General features: G+C 40.8%; 1 protein-coding gene across 1 annotated transcript in view; it reads right to left on the reverse strand.

Annotated features, from left to right (window-relative positions):
* Positions 1–189: 189 nt before the first annotated feature.
* DNAH12 (dynein axonemal heavy chain 12) overlaps positions 190–23,635 on the reverse strand; it is a 257,576-nt gene continuing 234,130 nt past the window's right edge. Inside the window, exons 66-74 of the mRNA XM_055383181.2 lie at positions 22,256–22,393; positions 18,468–18,701; positions 17,419–17,607; positions 16,904–17,007; positions 9,436–9,640; positions 4,605–4,742; positions 4,101–4,192; positions 3,275–3,342; positions 190–1,732 (exon numbers count right to left, since the gene is read on the reverse strand). Of these exons, the coding sequence (XP_055239156.2) occupies positions 1,542–1,732; positions 3,275–3,342; positions 4,101–4,192; positions 4,605–4,742; positions 9,436–9,640; positions 16,904–17,007; positions 17,419–17,607; positions 18,468–18,701; positions 22,256–22,393 (1,359 nt within the window). The 3' untranslated portion in view covers positions 190–1,541. The remainder of the gene's footprint in view (positions 1,733–3,274; positions 3,343–4,100; positions 4,193–4,604; positions 4,743–9,435; positions 9,641–16,903; positions 17,008–17,418; positions 17,608–18,467; positions 18,702–22,255; positions 22,394–23,635) is intronic.

Raw genomic sequence — 23,635 nt, forward strand, 5'->3', positions numbered from 1 at the left:
AGATTCAACAAAAATTAGAAGTTTCCATGAGTAGCCATTGACTTAAAGCTTATTCAGGAAAAACCACCTTTCAAATAAGACTTCGGTTAGTGCCACTCTAACACTGACAACACTCTGATCTGTTCAACTTGGCTGTGAGTCTTTCACAGTGATTGTAGCACTCATCCAAAATAATATCTTTCCTACACACAGTGTGATGCTGAAAATAATATTTTACTTAATGTACATTAAAAATAAACATGTTATAGGAACAAATGTATTCTCATAATTACAACATAGATACAGCAGTAGTAAAAACAAATGTATCTTACTAGGCAATATCTAAATGGTTTTAAAAGAAAAATGTCAGTTTTAGCACAGAATACATTTGGTCACATTTCAAAGACTTTTTACCTTTTGTTTTATCCTCTAGGACAGCACTGAAGTTTTCACTGTTAAGGACTAACACATGTAAGCCTCAGAATTTTCATTTATATTTAGGCTCTCCTCTCCCCTGTAGTGACTATTCCATTAATAGCTTTACTATAAATACTTCATCATAAGACAGTCTGGCACATTCTCCTTGTTTTTTACTTGTGGTTTAGCTCTTTTTGGAAACATGATCTCTTTTCTTCAATGCTACATTCATCAAATTTAAAGGATTAAATATTTTATTCCTGGAATAAAATGCTTTTGCAGGGGGTTGGCCATGCAAAGAGAATTCATGCACATAGCCACTGCAAACCACAATCAATTTTTCATTTAAGAGAACCCAAACATTTTGCTCTGACCCAATTATCCAAAGTGACTGTCCCAATGTACTAGATTCACTAGGTAGCTGTGACTACATTTTCCTTGGGTTACAGAACTGTGGCCTTCAGTGTCCTTGGAATCCTAAGGGAAGAATTCACTCTACACAAGATAAAATTTTGACCAAAATTCTGTTTTGTTGAAATATTTTTAAATTGTTAATATACACTAAAAAAAGCAAAGGGACCACTTGACATTTCAAATGAAATATGAAGCAAATGCTGAGAAGCACACTGTCACTGCAGGTGTAGAAGTTCGGACTGCCCTCAAGCCATCCTACTGCCTTTGCAGGCCAACTTCGCAGCTTTGAGTTTCCTTTCCTAGTCACAAGGATATGGTGAGAAATGGAACCGATGTCTTAGAGGTAAGAAATAAAGAGGTATAGTTGTGTAACTTTTAATATTTTCCATATTTATAATTTCTTAATTTATGTATTTGAAATATTTATGTATAATTACTTTAGGTAGGAGAGTGGAAAGTAAACTATACTGAAGCTGAAGGAATGACTTAACATTTGTGAAGGAGATAATTCCTGATATTTGTTAAATGTTATCCATTTAACCCCCAAATCTATCTTTCACATACAATCAAACTTCAAAAAGTTCTCCTCAGGAAGGAGAACAATGCAATGAGTGTTTGCAAAGACCATTTAAAAGAATAACACCAAGATACTTGGTTTTATAATGTATATATTTTAAGTAGGACAGGTTTTTTTTTTTTTAACTTTTGGATGTTTTATAAATTTGTCCAATTTAGTCATCCAACTGACAAAGCAAAGCAACCCCGCGCTTGATCCAGTGCCGAGTAGGTTGGTCTGTTTTTAACAACATTGCAATGACAAAGTTAGTAGAATGTCCCGTAGTGGAAAGAGTTCCTTTACGTTCACTTGTCTTGTAGAGGGGACAGACATAGGCATCCGACTTTATAATCTGAGATTTTTGAGCTTGAAAAAAAAAAATATATTCACTTGATAAAGGGAAAAACAGCCATTGGTACGAAAAGAACTATTTATCTTGTAATAAAATGGCCAGAACTAAATCTAAGATCATAATTGTGATATATGAAGGTTTTACAGCATATATTTTTTTTACAGTACATATAGTATTACGGTTGTGAAACAAGGCAAGTATTTCTTTTCTTTTTTTTTTTTTTTTTTTGAGACTGAGTCTCACTCTGTCACCTAGGCTGGAGTACAGTGGCACAGTCTCGGCTCACGGCAACCTCTGCCTCCCAGGTTCAAGCGATTCTCTTGTCTCAGCCTCCTGAGTAGGTGGGACTACAGGTGCCTGCCACCATGCCTTGCTAATTTTTGTATTTTTAGTAGAGACAGGATTTCACTATGTTGGCCAGGCTGGTCTTGAACCCCTGACCTCGTGATCTGCCCGCCTCAGCCTCCCAAAGTGCTGGGATTACAGGCGTGAGCCACCGTGCCCAGCCCAAGGCAAGTATTTCGTATGGTGCATGATTCTAGGTGTGGAAGACAGGAATAGACTTTAAAGTTCTGACCGCTTAGCAGGCATGAGAAAACTCAAGAGGATTTGGGAGGGAAGAATGAGAAGGGAGGGAAGAAGGAATAAAATACAGTATAGGTAGTGGGGGAGACTCAAAAGAAGAAATACAACTGCTTAGAGCTCTAATCCAAGAAACCCACACATTAGAAGAAGCTGACATTTCTATTTGTTTTTAGCAGGTAAATAATAAGAAAAACATGTCAACTCTTACCAATTCATGAAAAGAAACTATATACAATCCCCAAAAAGCCAGATATAAGATATTAAGAGTCTTTCCAAACTAAGGTCACGTTTCTCATAGTTATAACTGAACCACATTCGTAATGAGAATATTTGATAGGTTGGATGGTGATTCTGGGTGATCAGTAAATATTTTAAGAAATTGTTGTTATTTAAGAATTAAAAAGTTAGGGAAGAGAAAATAAAAGAATGAGACTTTTTTTTCCAGACTTGTAGAAAGATGATGATGGCAGCAGCAGGGGAGGAGCAAGCAGTTTCCTAAATGGGGCAAAATTGGCCCCCACCCCATGTGGCTAGCAACATCTATGCCTTGGGGGACCTGGCTGGCTCCTAGGCCTAGCCGTTTCTTATAGCCAGAAAATGCTAGTCACTAGCTGGAGACTGTGTCAAGCTAAGTTGTGCCTCTGAGCAGTGTGTAAAGGGAATTCAGAATCAAAATATGGATGGGCAGCTGTTCAATCTGTGAACCCCCTTGTAGAAGTGGGGGGAGGGGCTGAAAATAATGACATATCCCATAGGCTACGATAAAAAAGCAGCATGGTATTCCCAAAATAATATAAATGCCATACACACAGAGATAATAATAATTTCTAATGTAAATGTTCTATTAATGTTTATTATAATTGAGCTAGATCCTAAAAGGTTTGAGCAAAAACTTATTTTGGGGAGCAGTGTATAATATCCATCCTTATTCTCCCTAAACTTCAAATAAATTTTGTTGAGAGAATATTTACTTGGTTTTATCCATATGATGGGCATCAGGTCAAACAGAAGTTTGGGATATTGTTCAGCAAGCAATCCGCTGTAACGAGAAATTGACAGAAATTATTAGAAATAACATGAAATTTGCTTCTGAGAAAAGATTGCTACTTAGATATTGGCTTTTACTAAAAGAAAGGACTAGAGGCATAGAGAAAAAGAAATGTAAAAAAAAGAAAATGAGAAAATGGCAATGAAGAATTGAGAGAAACAAAAGACAATGATGGAAAGGCAAAGGGTAAACAGTGGACACATATCAATGTCCGCCAATTTTTAATGATTGTCCATGTGGCCAGGGCTCCAAGGGAAACTTTCTCTCCTTTTCTCTATCCCATATATTTTAAACAGGAATAGTATTGCTTAATTTCCTGAGTGAAGCAGGAAATTCAGTATTTATTGTAAATATTTATTTATTATCCCATCAAAATGCAAGAAAAGATTTCCCATTCACTAACAGAAAGGTGAACTTCATTATAACTAACTGTAAACTGTTTAAAAGTGAGGTGGTCCTACACATTACAAAATAGAAGGAAACTGTTATAAAATGGAATAGGTGGGAAAATAATTTCAGCTAACTTTTCTACTAATACTACTGAAATATTGACTAAAAATTATTCAGGACCTAAAAATAACAACTCATCAGTTGTCCCAGCTTGACTAATAATTTATGTGAGAGTTCTGATGTTATTATTACTTGCCTTAAAAGAGGACTTTTTTTTTTTTTTTTTAAAGCAACAGATTGCTTATCTTATCTATGATTCAGCTACAAATGAAGAGGTCCTGGCAGCTGAAACCACTGACCTTTCTCGGTCCCAGCGTGCGCCATCGAGATACAATCCGTGGATATAAACACCATCTTCTGGTGATGTGTCAGATGTATCAGATGGGATAACCTGAAGGGATAGGCACACACTAGCAGTGATCCTCTCCAGACAACTTCATCTCATAAAGAACACATTAGCGAAATATTCAGAACACATTCAGGGAAACTCTATTGTATAATAGCTTGTTAAACTATACATTTTTTCAGCCATAGTTTGTAAAAAAGTATAAAAGTACTTCTTTTTGAGGTATTGTATCAGATTGTACTGTACCTCATAATAATTTTTGCTAAAGTAGAAGAACAGCATTGGATTATTTAAATCAAATATTGCAATATATAAAAGTTCTAAGGGATAGCAAGACAAATATTCTTACAACACAAAGAATGAAGTAAAATTGCTTACAATGGGTTACAATATACAAACTCGGTTTAAATACATGACAATGTAATGATATACTGTTGACTTTAAGGAGTTACTATACCTCAAATTCATATCCTAGCAAATCAATAGGGGTGGTATATTTTCTGGCATAATTCTGCATAGCTCCAGTTAAAAAGGCCTGAGTGAAAAAGAAACCTGACAGCCAAAACACACAAGGTTTTCCTGAATTATACCAGTCCTATAAAGGGAAAACAAAACACACTATGTCAGTTTTTAAAGTTATACAAGTGCCACCTGATGTACAATTCCTGATTCTGGTTTTTGCTTATGTTGCCCACATTTTCCATCACGAGGCCCTCTTCCCTGACGTCAAACACACAGCCTACCTTGGCCCTCTCACCTCTTTCCCCTTCTACTCTTCTTGGAAAACTCAGAACAATTTGAGCATTAACGTGAATGAAACAGTTTGAAGAGTCAAATCTTCTGCAAAAGCCAAATGTAAATTATTTGACGCTTTATTATATCATCCCACTCAAAAGCAACCATCGTTAGACATCTTACACATTGTCTAACTATAGACCTCATTTGTTGATTCCAGTTCCTTAACCCTATTTTTTTTTGCGGGGGGGGGGATGAAATCGCGCACCATTACCCAGGCTGGAGTGCAGTGGCATGATCTTAGCTCACTGCAGCCTCTGCCTCCTGGGTTCGAGTGATTCTCCTGTCTCAGCCTCCTGAGTAGCTGGGATTACAGGCGTGCACCACCATGCCTGGCTAGTTTTTGTGTTTCTAGTAGAGATGGGGTTTCAGCATGTTGGCCAGGCTGGTCTGGAACTCCTGACTTCATGTGATCTGCCTTCCTTGGCCTCCCAAAGTCCTGGGATCACAGGTGTGAGCCACCGTGCCCGGCCCCCAGTTCCTTAACCCTCTTAAACCCCTTGTCTCTGTGTCCACTGCCCTCACTCCAGTTCAGCTATTCATGGTCTTCTTTCTGTACCAGTGCATGTTGTCTTCTTGCTTCCCTTTCTGCTCAATCTATCCAGAAGAATTGCCAGAATATAACTCACCGTGCAGAATTTGGATCAGATGTAGCATCTTGCATCAGTGTAGCATCAGTGACCTACCAAATTGTTCAGTGATGCACCAAATTAAAGCTTAAGCCTCTTGGTCTCCTATTCAAGGTACTTCACACAAACAAACAAACCAAAAACATAGATACTTCACAATCCAGCCCCAATGTATTTTCAGTTCTATTATATCTCTTTTACTTCCTTTCAGGCATCCTGCATTCTAATCTGGACTGGACTAAAGGGACTGGACTATTTGCTGGTCTCTTTGTGCCGGGTGGACATTTGTTGTTTTCCTGCCTATCTTGAAGTGATACCATCCTTCTCAGTCCAAGCTTCTCAGTCCAGGCACATCTGGTGGTAGAACTCCACCTAGCCATGCAGGGTAGGCTGGTGACTCACACCTGGCCAGTCATACTTCCAGCCTGAGTGACTGATTCAGAAATGGACATGTGACCCAATCAAAGCCAGAGATGCAGAAACTCTTGCTGGGACTTTTGGAGAAAAGACTCACTCTCAACTCCTCAAAGTTGTGTGGATGTGAGCCCAGAGTTGCTGTTGCTATCTTGCTACCATCAGATGACAGCCTGAGAATGGAGTTTACCCAAAGGGAATGGAGACAACAGATGAAGTGCAAGAAGCCAGGACAAGATATCCATGTTTGCACCCTGGTCAAATGTTACCTGAAGCCACTTTAGCTCCTGGAGTTTGCAGTTACATGAGGGAACAAACTTCATTTTTGCTTATGTCAGAATTTTTGTTACTTATAATGGAATCAATCCAAAGTGGTACAGTGCTTTTTATCCCATAAGCTACATAGTGATCTCTTTTTCCTTTCTTTGCAGTATCTAAACCATTCATTCTTTAAATCCCACTTAAATGCTACCTCATCCATGAAACAATCTCTGGTTTCTTGTGCCATAAGAACTCTCTCCCTTCTTTGAAATCCCAGAGCATTTTACATGTTGGTCTCTTATGGAACATCCCTTACTATAGTGTACTAATTTTCTTTAGATACATGGCTTGTCTCCCTGTAAGCTCTTGGCAGCTTCAGGGCAGGACTTTTGTTGTAATTATCTTTTTATCAAAGGACACACAACAAGGTGCTTTGAATAAAATGAGGTCTCAATTCATATTTATGGAATGAACAGATGAATCAATGAAATGGACTTTGTCTCTGAGCAGGCAATACACTCTGGGAAGAAGACAGTTTTGCTCCCTAGGAGGAAGAGAACAAACTGCTGCTGGAGATGCTGCAACAGTACAAGCTGTCAGGTCAAGAAGAGGCAGAGAAAGAGATGAAGTCTGATAAGGGCAAAACCAGGCAGAGCGAGCACCAAGCACAAGAAGGCTGTAAAGACCCACAAGGCAAGCATTTAGAAAACCCACTCGCCCGTGGCTTCCTTTATCCCAGAGTGTCATTAGTGTCTGTGGTCAGCTACTTGTACTACCTCTGAATTAGCTACCATTTACTAAGTGCTTAGTACATGCCAGGCACTGTGCTAAACATTTCATATGCATTGCCTCATTTACTCTATAAAATAACAGTGAGTTGAATATTATTTCTCTCATTTTACAGATGAAAAAACTGGGGTACAGAAAGATGAGTAACTTGCTAAAAGTCACAAAGATAGTTAAGTGTTAGATCAGGATTTATGCTGGGATTTTAGGCAGTGTGCAAAAAGTTTTTTTTTTTAAAAAAGGCACAGGAAGGAGAGAATGTGAAGATGCTATGGACTGAATGTTTGTTTTCCTCCAAAATTCATAGATTGAAACCCTCATCTCCAAGGTGATGGTATTTGGAGATGGAGCCTTTGGGAGGTAATTAGGTCATAAGGGTAGAGCCCTCATGATAGGATTAGCACCCTTATAAGAAGAAACAGAAGAGACATTTTTCTCTGTCTTTTTCTCTCATCGTGAACCAGGAGAGCTGTCACCAATAACCTGACCATGATGGCATCTTGATCTCAGACTTTCCAGCCTCCAGAGCTGTGAGAAATAAATGTCTGTTCTTTAAGTTATCTAGTCTATTTTGCTTTTTTATAGCAGCCTGAACTGACTAAAAAGGAGATCGATAGGGTGAACAGTGAGAGAAATGAGGAAAGTGTAGAGTCCTGTAACAATGAGGAAAGGGCCCCACGTGGGGGAGAACAATTGTTCTGAAAAATGTCTAATTACAGACAATCCACTAGCACATCTTGTTTCCAAATACCTTGCTGTGCCTGTAGCCCGAGCAGCACCACCTTGTTCTGCATAGCCCCTCTAGTACCACCCTACAAAACTTCCCTCCAGCCTCTGGTTCTTTGCAGATAGCCTCTTCTCTGCTGTGCTGCCCACTGCACTCTTGCAATGTATTTTCATACTTTCTCTAATAAATCTGCCTTTCTTTACCTACGATTGTCTTGGTAAATTGTTTTACTGACCATGATGCTGGCCCCAGTCAGTTGCACCCAAGACAGAAATAATAGAAAATTCAGATGACTCATTTGCTTAACTTGTTAACTCTAAGAACCATTAAGAGGTAAAGAAGAGTCCAAGAGAAAGAAAGATAATGAGAGAACTATAGCTTCTATAAGGGTAAGAGAACAATGGAGGAAACCCTTTCAATATTCTGTTTTATATTATTCCTTCTGTTAAACATATAATCTACATGAAAAGCTCCTATCAATTAATAAATAATACAAAAGAAAAATGGGCCTAGGATATGAATGGACAGTACACACACACACCCACACACACCACAAATGGAAATCACACATACTAAAGAAGCATAGGCTCACTAGTCATTAAAGAAAGTCGAATGGAAACAGCAAGATATGGTTGACCTATCAGATTGGCAAAAATTTTAAAGCGATATAGGAGAAAGTCTGTCTCTCTACATTCTTACAAGCACTGGTTATTTTATGATTAGCTTATACAGTGAAACAAAGCTTTTGTGCAATAAAAAGGCAACTGAATACTGAAAGATCATATACCTTTGTGAATTTCCAAAAAAAAAATAGTTTTGGGATTCTCCCCACCCCATACTCCTTCATAAACATCAACCATAGAATGGGGGCAGGCAGTGGAGTTGAGAAGGAAAAGCAGTGTTCTGTCTGATGTTTATGCTGGGGGGAGGGCAGAGGGGGTATTCAAAATACTTATCTTTTTCCTGGTTTTCTGAGATAAGAGGCACTGATTTAAAGACAATGGCCAATTATTGATAAACCCAAGCCTCTGGCCTGTAATCCCAGTGCTTTGGGAGGCCAAGGTGGGAGGATTGCTTGAGGTCAGGAGTGAGGCACCAGTGTGGGGTACTTGGTGAGACTCCATCTCTACAAAAAGCAAAATTAGCCAAGTATGGTGGCACATGCCTGTAGTTCCAGTTATTCAAGAGGATCCCAGGATTTTGAGATTACAGTGAGCTAAGATCACACCACTGCACTCCAGCCTGGATGACAGAGCAAGACCCTGTCTCAGAAAAAAAAAAAAAAAAAAAAAAAATCCAAGCCTTAGGATTTTTGACTTACCATCAGTATTAAAATCACAAGACAACTTTAAACTGTGGTCTTACAGGACCACAAACTTAGAATTTTGAAAAATATAAATGTCACATATTACATTGGTTTGGCTGAAGTATAATTTTAATTTTCCACTCAGTACTTTGAAATGTGTATATTTTTCAGTATTCTAAAATTTTCATCAGACTATCACAAAGCTACTCATCACATTTCATTCAACTCAGAGACACTCAAGTGACCACAGCCAACAACTAATATCTCCCCAGTTAACCCAAAAAATAAAATTTTACATGTGTCCGTATATTTTACATATTTATACATGTATTTTACACACACACACACACACACACACACACACTTTTACCTGTAAAAAGTTCAACCGGGCTAAGAAATCTGTGATGTAACTTCCCAGGGGCTTAAGGCTTGGGTATGAACGTTTGGCCCATATTTCTGGAACCTTTCCAACAAGTAAGCTGCTGGAGAGTGCCTCCAATGCAGAATCCATCACAACCACGCCCTTAATAGCTTTTTCAAGGTCCCGTAGAGTGTTACGTATAGTTATAATTAAACTGCAATGAAAGAAATTATGTCATCAACATGTATGATAATATCAACATACGGTATTTCCAGAAGAAGAACAGCAGGAATTTCATTCCCAGCTTTATGGGATTGCTTCCCAAAATGTGTCACCTCCCATGTGGTGGTACGTGAGCTAATGTTAAGTGATACATGTATGAACATTTTTCATTTTAATCATTACATACATATTTTAAAATATAGAAAGTAATACAACTAGCATATCAAAATTTTTGCTTTCTGGCTATTTTTGCTTAGGACCTGGCTAATTTAAGCAGAGAATGATTTAAGGAAAAATATTAGGTAAATAATATTTCAGGTGACAGGCAAATATGAAAAAGCTGTAATGATGTCGTGCAATGGCTGAAACTAAGAAACACTGCATGAAAACATAAATTGTATATTCATTTATACACTTGCAAATACTTTACTTGCACTTAGGCCCAACTTGTTAAGAACACCATAAATATACTTGTAGTGAGAGTTTTTAGGCTAGAAGCCTGAGCAGCTGAGAGATACTGTGTTATTATATATACATAAATATAACTTTTGTATAAGAAATGCTGAATTAACTAAGGCATCAGGTGTTTATATATATATATATATATATATATATATTTTTTTTTTTTTTTTTTTTTTTTTTTGAGACAGAGTTTCACTCTGTTGCCCAGGCTGGAGTGCAGCGGCACGATCTCGGCTCACTGCAACCTCCCCCTCCCAGGTTCAAGCAATTCTCCTGCCTCAGCCTCCTGCGTAACTGAGATTGCGGGCATGCACCACCACACCCAGCTAATTTCTGTATTTTTAGTAGAGAAGGGGTTTCACCATGTTGGCCAGGCTGGTCTCGAACTCCTGACCTCAGGTGATTCACCTGCCTCGGCCTCCCAAAGTGCTGGGATTACAGGCGTGAGCCACCGCGCCTGGCCAGGTAGCAGAAAAATGACAAAAGATGTGACTACACATAGGTCTAGCTAATGTTTATTCTGTCTCTAATTCCTAAGAAGAATAGTTAACAGATGGATGAGAAGTTATGATTAATGAATATTTTTAACCAGTAATAACAGATCTCTTTTCATCATCATTTTTACATTTTAAAAGATACCCTCTCAACTGGGCGTCGTGGCTCACGCCTGTAATCCCAGCACTTGGAGAGGCCAACACGGGTGCATCACGAGGTCAGGAGATCGAGACCATCCTGGCTAACATGGTGAAACCCCATCTCTACTAAAAATACAAAAAATTAGCCAGGCGTGGTGGTGGGCGCCTGTAGTCCCAGCTACTCAGGAGGCTGAGGCAGGAGAATGGCGTGAACCCAGGAGGCAGAGCTTGCAGTGAGCCCAGATCTTGCCACTGCACTCCAGCCTGGGCGACAGAGTGAAGACGCCACCTCAAAAAAAAAAAAAAAAATACCCTCTCTTCTGAGACAGAAGATATGGAACTTTTTCTTTCTTTTTTTTTTTTTTTTTTGAGACAAAGTCTCACTGTGTAACACAGGCTGGAGTGCAGTGGCACGATCTCTGTTCACTGCAGCCTCCATCTCCCAGGCTCAAGCGATTCTCCCACCTCGGCCTCCCAAGTAGCTGAGACTACAGGCGCCCGCTACCACGCCTGGATAATTTTTAAATTTTTGTTGACGGGGTTTTGCCATGTTTCCGAAGCTGGGATTTCAGGGCTCAAGCGATCCTCCTGCCTCGGCCTCATAAAGTGTTGGGGTTATAGTATGAGTCACTGAGCCTGGCCAGAACTTTTTAAAAGGGGAAAATTCCAATGAAATGACAGGATTTAATAGTCTTTTCAGCTCAATACCATTGTGTGTTTTCATTGACTTTGGATGGTTGCTGTCAGGCTTCTGAGCCCAAGCTAAGCCATCATATCCCCTGTGACCTGCACGTATACATCCAGATGGCCTGAAGTAACTAAGGAATCACAAAAGAAGTGAAATTTAAATGGCCTGTTCCTGCCTTAACTGATGCCATTCCACCCCAAAAGAAGTGAAAATGGCTGGTCCATGCCTCAACTGATGACATTACCTTGTGAAATTCCTTTTCCTGGCTCATCCTGGCTCAAAAAGCTCCCCCACTGAGCACCTTATGACCCCCACTCCTGCCCGCCAGAGAACAACCCCCCTTTGACTGTAATTTTCCTTTACCTACCCAAATCTTATAAAACAGCCCCACCCCATCTCCCATCACTGACAAAACCTCTCTTTTCGGACTCAGCCTGCGTGCACCCAGGTGATTAAAAGCTTTATTGCTCACACAAAGCCTGTTTGGTGGTCTCTCCACATGGACGCGAGTGAAATTTGGTGCCATGACTCGGACTGGGGGACCTCCCTTGGGAGATCAGTCCCCTGTCCTCCTGCTCTTTGCTCCATGAGAAAGATCCACCTATGACCTCAGGTCCTCAGACTGACCAGCCCAAGGAATATCTCACCAATTTTAAATCAGGTAAGCAGCCTTTTTTTTTACTCTCTTCTCCAACCTCTCTTACTATCCCTCAACCTCTTTCTCCTTTCAATCTTGGCGCCAAACTTCAATCTCTCTCTTCTCTCAGTTTCAGTTCCTTTCCTTTTCTGGTAGAGACAAAGGAGATGCGTTTTATCCGTGAACCCAAAACTCCGGCGCTGGTCATGGACTTGGGAAGACAGTCTTCTCTTGGTTTTTAATCACGCAGGGGACACCTGCCTGATTATCCACCCACGTTTCAGAGGTGTCTGACCACACAGGGATGCCTGCCTTGGTCCTTCACCCTTAGCAGCAAGTACCGCTTTTCTGGGGGGCAGAACCCCCCGACCCCTTCTCTCCGTGTCTCTACCCCTTTTCCGCTTTTCTGGAGGGCAAGAACCCCCCGACCCCTTTTCTCCGTGTCTCTACATCTTTTCTGCTTTTCTGGAAGGCAAGAACTCTCTGACCCCTTCTCTCCATGTCTCTACCCCTTCTCCACTTTCCTGGGGGGCAAGCACCCCCCACCCCTTCTCTTTGTGTCTCTACTCTCTTTTCTCTGGGCTTGCCTCCTTCACCATGGGCAGACTTCCACCCTCCATTCCTCCTTCTTCTCCCTTAGCCTGTGTTCTGAAGAACTTAAAACCTCTTCAACTCACACCTGACCTAAACCTAAATGCCTTATTTTCTTCTGCAATGCCGCTTGACCCCAATACAAACTCGACAGTGGTTCCAAATAGCCAGAAAACGGCACTTTCGATTTTTCCATCCCACAAGATCTAAATAATTCTTGTTGTAAAATAGGCAAACAGTCTGAGGTGCCTGACGTCCAGGCATTCTTTTACACATTGTTCCCTCCCTAGTCTCTGTTCCCGATGTGACTCATCCCAAACCCTCCTTCTTTCCCTCTCGCCTGTCCCCTCAAGTCCCAACCCCAAGCGTCGCTGAGTCTTTCTAATCTTCCTTTTCTACAGACCCATCTGACCTCTCCCCTCCTCCCCAGGCTGCTCCTCGCCAGGCCGAGCTAGGTCCCAATTCTTCCTCAGCCTCCACTCCTCCACCCTATAATCTTTTTATCACCTCCCCTCCTCACACCCAGTCCAGCTTACAGTTTCATTCCGTGACTAGCCCTCTCCAACCTGCCCAGCAATTTCCTCTTAAAAAGGTGGCTGGAGCTAAAGGCATAGTCAAGGTTAATGCTCCTTTTTCTTTATCCCACTTCTCCCAAATCAGTTAGTGTTTAGGCTCTTTTTCATCAAATATGAAAAACCCAGCCAGTTCATGACTCGTTTGGCGGCAACCCTGAGACGCTTTACAGCCCTAGACCCTAAAAGGTCAAAAGGCCGTCTTATTCTCAATATACATTTTATTACCCAATCCACTTCCGACTTTAAATAAAGCTCCAAAAATTAAATTCCGGCCCTCAAACCCCACAACAGGACTTAATTAACCTTGCCTTCAAGGTGTATGATAATAGAAAAAAGTTGCAATTCCTTGCCTCCACTGTGAGACAAACCCCAGCCACATCTCCAGCACACAAGAACTTCAAAACGCCTGAACCACAGCGGCCAGGCTTTCCTCCAGAACCTCCTCCCCCAGGAGCTTGCTACAAGTGCCAGAAATCTGGCCACTGGGCCAAGGAATGCCCGCAGCCCGGGATTCCTCATAAGCCATGTCCCATCTGTGCGGGACCCCACTGAAAATCGGACTGTTCAACTCACCCAGCAGCCACTCCCAGAGCCCCTGGAACTCTGGCCCAAGGCTCTCTGACTGACTCCTTCCCAGATCTTTTCAGCTTAGCGGCTGAAGTCTGACACTGCCCGATCGCCTCAGAAGCCCCTAAACCATCACGGATGCCAAGCTTCGGGTAACTCTCACAGTGGAAGGTAAGTCCGTCCCCTTCTTAATCAATACGGAGGCTACCCACTTCACATTACCTTCTTTTCAAGGGCCTGTTTCCCTTGCCTCCATAACTGTTGTGGGTATTGACGGCCAGGCTTCTAAACCTCTTAAAACTCCCCAACTCTGGTGCCAACTTAGACAATACTCTTTAAGCACTCCTTTTTAGTTATCCCCACCTGCCCAGTTCCCTTATTAGGCTGAGACACTTTAACTAAATTATCTGCTTCCCTGACTATTCCTGGGCTACAGCCACACCTCATTGCCGCCTTTTCCCCCAGTTCAAAGCCTGCTTCACATCCTCCCCTTGTATCTCCCCACCTTAACCCACAAGTATAGGACACTGCTACTCCCTCCTTAGCGACCGATCATGCACCCCTTACCATCCCATTAAAACCTAATCACCCTTACCCTGCTTAATGCCAATATCCCATCCCACAGCACACTTTAAGAGGATTAAAGTCTGTTATCACTCGCGTGCCACAGCATGGCCTTTTAAAGCCTATAAACTCCCCTTACAATTCCCCCATTTTACCTGTCCTAAAACCAGACAAGGCTTACAGGTTAGTTCAGCATCTGTGCCTTATCAACAAAATTGTTTTGCCTATCCACCCCGTGGTGCCAAACCCATATACTCTCCTATCCTCAATACCTCCCTACACAACCCATTATTCTGTTCTGGATCTCAAACATGCTTTCTTTATTATTCTTTGCACCCTTCATCCCAGCCTCTCTTCGCTTTCACTTGGACTGACCCTGACACCCATCAGGCTCAGCAAATTACCTGGGCTGTACTGCCACAAGGCTTCACAGACAGCCCCCATTTCTTCAGTCACGCCCAAATTTCTTCCTCATCTGTTACCTATCTTGGCATAATTCTCATAAAAACACATGTGCTCTCCCTGCTGATCGTGTCCGACTGATCTCTCAAACCCCAGCACCTACAAAACAACAACTCCTTTCCTTCCTAGGCATGGTTAGATACTTTCGACTTTAGATACCTGGTTTTGCCAAAAAACATTAGATAAACTCACAAAAGGAAACCTAGCTGACCCCATAGATCCTAAATCCTTTCCCCACTCCTCTTTCCGTTCCTTGAAGACAGCTTTAGAGACTGCCCCCACCCTAGCTCTCCCTGACTCATCCCAACCCTTTTCATTACCCACAGCCCAAATACGGGGCTGTGCAGTCAGAATTCTTACACGAGAACCGCGACTGCGCCCTGTAGCCTTTTTATCCAAACAACTTGACCTTACTGTTTTGCCTAGCCCTCAAGTCTGCGTGCGGTGGCCGCCACCACCCTAATACTTTTAAGAGGCCCTTAAAATCACAAACTATGCTCAACTCACTCTCTATAGTTCTCATAACTTCCAAAATCTATTTTCTTCCTCACACCTGACACATATACTTTCTGCTCCCCGGCTCCTTCAGCCGTACTCACTCTTTGTTGAGTCTCCCACAATTACCATTGTTCCTGGCAGGGACTTCAATCTGGCCTCCCACATTATTCCTGATGCCACACCTGACCCCCATAACTGTATCTCTCTGATCCACCTGACATTCACCCCATTTTCCCATATTTCCTTCTTTCCTGTTCCTCACCCTGATCACACTTGGTTTATTGATGGCAGTTCCACCAGGCCTAATTGCCACACACCAGCAAAGGCAGGCTATGCTATAGTACAAGCCACTAACCCGCCTCTTAGAACCTCTCATTTCCTTTCCATCGTGGAACTCCATCCTCTAGGAAATAACTTCTCAGTGTTCCATCTGCTATTCTACTACTTCTCAGGGATTATTCAGGCCCCCTCCCTTCCCTACACATCAAGCTCAGGGATTTGCCCCCGCCCAGGACTGGCAAATTGGCTTTACTTGACATGCCCTGAGTCAGGAAACTAAAATACCTCTTGGTCTGGGTAGACACTTTCACTGGATAGGTAGAGGCCTTTCCCACAGGGTCTAAGAAGGCCACCACGGTCACTTCTTCCCTTCTGTCAGACATAATTCCTCCGTCTGGCCTTCCCACCTCTATACAGTCCTATAATGGACCGGACTTTATTAGTCAAATCACCCAAGCAGTTCCTCAGGCTCTTAGTATTCAGTGAACTAATGGTCTTTTAAAAACACACCTCACCAAGCTCAGCCACCAACTTAAAAAGGACTAGACAATACTTTTACCACTTGCCCTTCTCAGAATTCAGGCCTGTCCTCAGAATGCTACAAGGTACAGCCCATTTAAGCTCCTGTATAGACACTCCTTTTTATTAGGCCCCAGTCTCATTCCAGACATCAGATCAACTTGGACTGTGCCCCAAAAAACTTGTCATCCCTGCTATCTTCTGTCTAGTCATACTCCTATTCACCATTCTCAACTACTCATAAATGCCCTGCTCTTGTTTACACTGCCAGTTTACACTGTTTCTCCAAGCCATCACAGTTGATATCTCCTGGTGCTATCCCCAAACCGCCACTCTTAACTCTTAAAGTAAATAAATAATCTTTGCTGGCAAGGCTATGCTGAACCTCCTCAGGCACTCTCTAATTAGATGTCCTAGGTCCTCCCAATTCTTAGTCCTTTAATACCTGTTTTTCTCCTTCTCTTATTCCATTTAATTTTTTAATTCATACAAAACCGTATTCAGGCCATCACCAATAATTCTTTAAGACAAATGTTTCTTCTAACAACCCTACAATATCACCCCTTACCACAAAATCTTCCTTCAGCTTAATCTCTCCCACTCTATGTTCCCACACCGCCCCTAATCCCGCTTGAAGCAGCCCTGAGAAACATCACCCATTATCTCTTCATACCACCCTCAAAATTTTCGCCGCCCCAACACTTCAACACTATTTTATTTTTCTTATTAATATAAGAAGACAGTTGCCTTCTGAATCACTGGGGATATAGATCCTTACTTGTTAAATCTTTCCATTTCTTGTACTAACACAGTATTCATGCTTTCTTCATATCTCACAGGATACTTCCGTAGTGCCATTTCAATGTCGAAATCACTAGGGAGCTAAAAGAATAGATATTGAAGATCACAAATTATTCTCAGAATGGATAATTAGCTTAATTCAGCCATTATATAATAATAGCTAATACTAGGGTGTATATGTACATTAGCTCATAACGTACAGTAATGTATATAAGTCCTATGTACCTTAGCTCATCCACAACCACAGTTACTAAGAACTTACTATATGCCAGGCATTTTATAAGCCACTTTAAATTCATGATGTCTTTAATGTTCTCAAAAAACTTAAAAAAATTGGTAGTATTATCATCATTTAACAGATTTGGAGGCTAATGCTTAGAGAGGCAAAGTTCTTGCTCAAGATCATAATGCTAGTACATGGAGTTTTCAGATTGTCATTTCAGTATCATTTTTATTTATATTATAAGTAACATATTTTAAGCTAAACATTACCTTGTTGAGGATATCTTTGGTAATTTCTAACAGAATCTGATCAGTACTTCCTGAGGCTCCTGTCTGTTTGGAGCCTCCCTGGGTGAGGAGCAAGGACTCAAAGAGGGTTTTTGTTTGTTGAAGATCCTTGGAGATGTCAACGTTTTCATGTAATCCAAATATCTCAGGGTGTTGAGTAAATGGAAGTTTCTACCAGAAAACAAATTAAGCATGCATCATATTTTCCCTGGATACTGAAAGGGATGATCAGGATACGCTACTCCAAAATATGCTACTTTGGCATAGGGGTTATGTGAGTTGAAGGCAATTAATAATTAACAGATACAGAAAGAGGTCTCTGCCTTCCCCTTATCTGTCTAAAAGTAGGGCATCAATTTCCATTTTTGACTTGTAGCATACATTTCTTCTTTCTTGTACCAGGATGAAGAGAATGACCCTTCTCACTGGAGACAGAACTGGCACTGAGATGAGTCTGTATAAACAGACCTCAGTCAAAATAATCGTTATCTTCCACTAGTTTACCCCATATATTTCCTAAGCACTTTCCCACAATGTATTGCCCCTAGAACTCTAAACCCCCTTTCCTTTATCTAGTCATGTCTCTACAATTTATCACCCTCTGTTAAAATGGTAAATGCCCAAGTACAACTGCATCGTTTGGTTTTCACTCCTTTTCTGCAAAGCTCATGTGCACAGAAAAGTGTTAATATCCATATAAACTATACTGCCTCTTCTCCTGCTAATTTGTTTTTTGTCAGTTTGATTGGCAGGCCCCTGGCACTGAACATAAGAGGGTAAAGTTTTTCCTTTCCTACAATACATGAATTCATAAGGCAGACATGTGCAGACCAAAAAAGGGTTAAAAATCAACATCAAATAATGGAATACTCAAACTTTTCCAATTTTCAGTAATTACTAGAAAAAAGTTATTAAAAGTTGATTAAAACCATAATATTTGTCTAAACCTATATATTAGAGAAGAACATTTCACCATTTGCTGTTAGAAAAATCACACATTAATCTAACCTTATTTTTGGTGACATCGTTACCTTAATGAATTCAATGTAGTCCTCATAAGTGCCTTTAGGAGGTGCAAAATAGTTTCCACTGGGAGAAAACTTATAATGAGGGTTTTCAACTATGTACAGATTATAAAAGTCAGCCAGCATGGTTAATAGGAGACGTCTGTCCCAATCGTCTGTCACTCTTCCTCCATAATTACACTCCCCAGTCAGGTAAGATATAGCTTCAAATGGAATTGTATCATATTCATTGATAAATAACTGAAGCAAAGGAAAAATGAAACAAGAAAAACCTTAAAGTATTTCACTTCATTTCCATTTTAAGTATGTATCTATCTATCTAGAAAGGGGGTTGAAAGAATTATCATGAGTTGTCTTTCGGTAGCTGAGATTGTTAGTTTTTTTTTGGACAGTCTCGCTCTGTCGCCCAGGCTGGAGTGCAGGGGCATGATTTCAGCTCACTGCAACCTCCGCCTCCCAGGTTCAAGCGATTCTCCTGGCTCAGCCTCCCAGGTAGCTGGGATTACAGGAGTGTGCCACCACGCCCAGCTAATTTTTTGTATTTTTAGTAGACACAGGGTTTCACCATGTTGGCCAGACTGGTCTTGAACTCCTGACCTCAGGTGATCCACCCAACTCAGCCTCCCAAAGTGCTGGGATTACAGGCGTGAGCCACTGCACCTGGTTGATAGTATTTTATCTTAAATTGCTTGTCTGTGTCTCTAATTTTTTCTGAAATAAAGACATATTGCTTCTGTAATGAGAAAAACATTTAATAAAAAAAGACGACATGGAAATTACCAAGTATTTTTCATATGAATGTGGATAAACCTTGTTTTATGGCACTAGCTATCAACTGGGGTTAATTTTGTCCCCCAGGTTACATTTGGCAATGTCTGGAGATAACTTAGATGGTCACAACTGTGGTGGGGTCTGGGGTGTTACTGGCATCTATTGGGTAGAAGCCTGGGCTGCTGCTAGACAATACACAGGAGAGCTGCCCACGGCAAAGAACTATCTGGCCCAAAATGCCAATCATGCCGAGGCTGAGAACCAGGTGCCTGGTTTAGGAGACTTTTCACAATGTGATTAAAAACAAAGCAATTTCAAACATTAGTGCAACAGCATAAATCACACTCTATGACACAGTTCCACTGGCAATACATATCATTTCTAGTTTCCTTATTATTGTTGTAATAATAGTAATAAAAACTATCATTTGCATAGTTTTTATATTGTCTTATTCGCCTCTCAATAACTCTGCAGAGTAGCAAACAGTCTAGTAAATGTGAAGTAATATGAAGGCCTGAATTTATTTCTTCCAGTTCCAGATCCCATACTTGTTCTAATATACAGGAATTTTTGATAGTATGTGTATTGGGATGGTATAAGTTGTGAGTTGAGAGCTTTTCCTGCCCCTGAAGTTTACTTAATAGTAATTATGCACAGTTGAGAAAAAAATAATTCTAAATTCTCTAGAACCAAGTTGAAAGAAGGCTTAATCCTTTAAGACTCCCACGTTTTGAAGAGGAAGAGAGGCGTTAAGAGATATGAAAGGGGACTGAGAAAGAGGGAAGGTCGTCGTTTTGGGAAATGAATTATTTGCAAAAAGAGTAAAGTTTTTCCATGTCTCTTCTTTGGGGCAGGGGAAGGGTGTGTTCAACTGGGTTCCTTCCCCTCCCAAAGCTGAAGGAAGAGACTTCACAAGAATTTAATGTTAAATTTGTGGCATATGCAAGAAGTGGAGACCAACAGCTCATTCTCTGGCTGTCTTTCCACTTAGCCATCAGTTTTCTGATTTGCCTTTTGGAGAGAGGCAGCCTGCTCATACCAGGTGAAGATGGCTTAAGGATTAATCCTCAATCATCTTTCCAGTTTCTGAAGAAATGAAACACGGATCCAGCCAATGCTGGCAGTTTCCAATGTTGGGGCTAGAAAGGTTGATGACATCAGAAGCTGTAGGCTGGGGCTTGGCCACAAGATGATTGATTATATGCAGTATGATGGTTTTGGCAAAATGTTCTCCAAGCTTAGGCTGTACCAACTAAATTGGTCTCGAAAACCAATGTTTAAAATCAATGTCATTTCATCATGCAGTTACAATTCCATAGGCACCAATCTCAACAACTGTTACAAGGATTTTCAAATGGACATATTTATTCCAGTTAAGGTTTCTGCCCTGATATTTTTTAAAGACTCGATAAAATATCAACTATTTCTATACAAATTATGTGTTAACAATTTTTATTTTAAAGGTTGGTGTAAATATGATTAAATGCTTATAGCCTTACAAAAACCTACCTGACTGAAATCTAATAGCACCAATTAATTAGACTTTATCAATGCTTCTCTTTTCACTTCATTAGGTCCTATTTCAAAAAGGCCCCTCAGAACAGCAAAAGAGCAGAAAAATATTAATATTCTGTGTTTGTGTGAAAGGCCAGCTACTCACTTTCCCAAGCTCCCTTACAGCTAAAGCCTACGCCTGTGACCTGGGCTTGGCTACTCAGATGCGTCCACCTTAAACTAAGTAGGGGATTAATGTACAGAGAAGCAAGAACAGACCAGCTATGGTGGCTCATGCCTGTAACCCAGCTTGAGACCAGGAGTTTGACACCAGCCTGGACAATGTAGCAAGACCCTGTCTCTACAAAATACGTTTAAAAAAAACAACAACAAACTTACAAGGGGCCGGGCATAGTGGCTGACACCTGTAATCTCAGCATTTTGGGAGGTGAGGCAGGTGGATTGCCTGAGCTCAGGAGTTTGAGACAAGCCTGAACAACATGGTAAAACGCCATTTCTACTAAAAAATACAAAAAGTTAGCCAAGCACAGTGGCACACAACTGTAGTCCAAGCTACTTGGGAGGCTGAGGCATAAGAATAGCTTGAACTGGGAGGTACAGCTTGCAGTAAGTGGAGATCATGCCACTGCACTCCAGCCTGGGTGACAGAGTGAAACTGTGTTTCCAAATTTATCTGGGCATGGTGGCATGTGCCTGTAGTCCCAGTTACTCCAGAGGCTGAGGCAGGAGGATTGCTTGAACTCAGGAGTTCAAGGCTGTAGTGAGCTATGATTCCATCACTGCACTCTAGCCTGGGCAACACAGCGAGCCCCCATCTCAAAAAAAATTAGTAACAGCAAAGAATCTCTTTGAATGTGGTCACGACATCAGAGGCCTGCAGTAGACTAGAGTCTATGTGGCAGCCATACAAGCTCCGGGGTCTAATATTCAACAAGGGTAGAGATGCTGCCTTATCAGACACAGAGTGATTTTGGATTTGACTCTGGATGCCTCTTCTCTGAACTTGACTCTCCAGCTGTCTTGGTGATACTTTGAGCTACCCAATATCCTTTCAATAAATTATTTTTCTGCTGAAAGTAGACAAGCTGTTTCTGTTGATTGATAGAGCTAAGCTGTAGACTTGACCAAGTGGAGGAAAGTAGAGGATAGTGGGGACATATGTTAAGCCAACACTGACGATGGCACTGCACAAAGACAAAGAACCAGGGTCCTCGATGACAACACTGTGATGTTGCCGAATCAACCAAACCCAGAGTGTGTCCTTCTGCACCTCTTTATTATGTGAGTAATGAGTTTCATTGTGGTTTAAGCCAGTTTGAATCAGATTTCCCACTACTTGCAGCACAAAGAATCCAGATGGAGATAGTGCTTCATAAGCCATAGTTATTACCATCTACCCACCTGTTAGTGGTGTTGGGAGAAGTGAATCAGCTATTCCAAGCAAAAGACTTGCCTAGGGCCTGATAAATAGTGATCCTTCATGAATGTTAATTTCTTGTTAATTTTACCTGCAGTTGTCGGATACTGATGCGCAAGTCAGATTCGTTAAATCCATATGGAATATTCCAACCAAGAGGACCGAATTTCTTTCTCTCTTGCACAAGGGCATGAAAAAAACAAACTCCAAACAGTAACTTCTCCCAGGCCTTTAATATAAAAAGTACATAACAAGAAAAAAATTCCGGTCAGATTCCATCAGTAAAATGAGAGGAATAGATAAATGATCTTTCTCACAAGATTCTGTGATCACGTATCTCTACAAACTTCTATTTTAAAAAAATCCTATCTAAAATAATACTTACTATAAATAGTATTCATCTTATGATTTAATTCAAATCTCCAAATCTGGACAAACCATAGTAATATTAAGCCTTGTTAAAATGCAAAAACGTTATCATTTTACCAAAGTATTGACTAATAATACTTTGGTATTACTCGCAGAGATTTACAACTTCAATACTTAAATGTTATTCTGTAAACTTGTTGGCATATGCTTGAGACTGTAAGTGCAGGGGAATGATTAACCATTATGATATGAATAAATCCCAATATGTCATTCATGACTTTGTGACTTTCCATTTGAAAATCATTTTTGAAACCATTGTTTATTTGATCTGCTTTGTGGCATCCCCGTGTCTGTGATATGCATGTCATATGGGCTTCTCAAGAAATCTGTGTCAGTGTTCCAGAGGATGGTCGCCCAACTCTTTAAAGTCCCCCCAAGTAAATTTCAAGTATGATACACAGCATGTATTTTAATTTAGAATATTTCAAACATAGCTCCAAATCCAGTGAAAATCCATCCAGCTATTTTCATATAATGCAGTAGTAGACATTATTCTTCAATATTAAAATGCAAGTACACTATGCTTTACTGAGTAGATACGTTTTTGAAATGTTCTAAGTACATCAAAGCATATTTTAAACATACTAGATGAATGCTGTGGTGAAACATTTCATAGGGGAAGAACCTTTAGCAATAAGAACAATGATCTAATTTACATATATTTTCTACATATTTTTAAATAGTGGGTTTTCTTAAGGCAGGAACCATCCTTAAAATTCTGGAAAACTGAATGATCGCATTTGTTTCTGTCTTTGGACTCTATCTAGACTGGGTTCCTTCAAAAGTAGACCTTGAGAGAAAGATGCGGGTGAAGGTGGGTGTATGGGAGAAGTGATCCCAGGAAGCAGGAAAGGAGTAGGGAAAGGGAGGCAGAGAAAGAGGAAAAGTATCAGGAAGAATTATGGAAGTTGTTGCTGTGATGAGGACTCAGTTCTGCTGGGACAAGTGGTCTCTGAATAGTTGAAGGTTGCCCCTGGGGTTGATAATTTCTCCACATTTTTGGTCTATGCTTGTGTGTCTACAGGCCAAGAAGGCTCCTGTT

Source organism: Gorilla gorilla, chromosome 2, assembly GCF_029281585.2.
Source record: "Gorilla gorilla gorilla isolate KB3781 chromosome 2, NHGRI_mGorGor1-v2.1_pri, whole genome shotgun sequence".
NCBI lineage: Eukaryota > Metazoa > Chordata > Mammalia > Primates > Hominidae > Gorilla > Gorilla gorilla.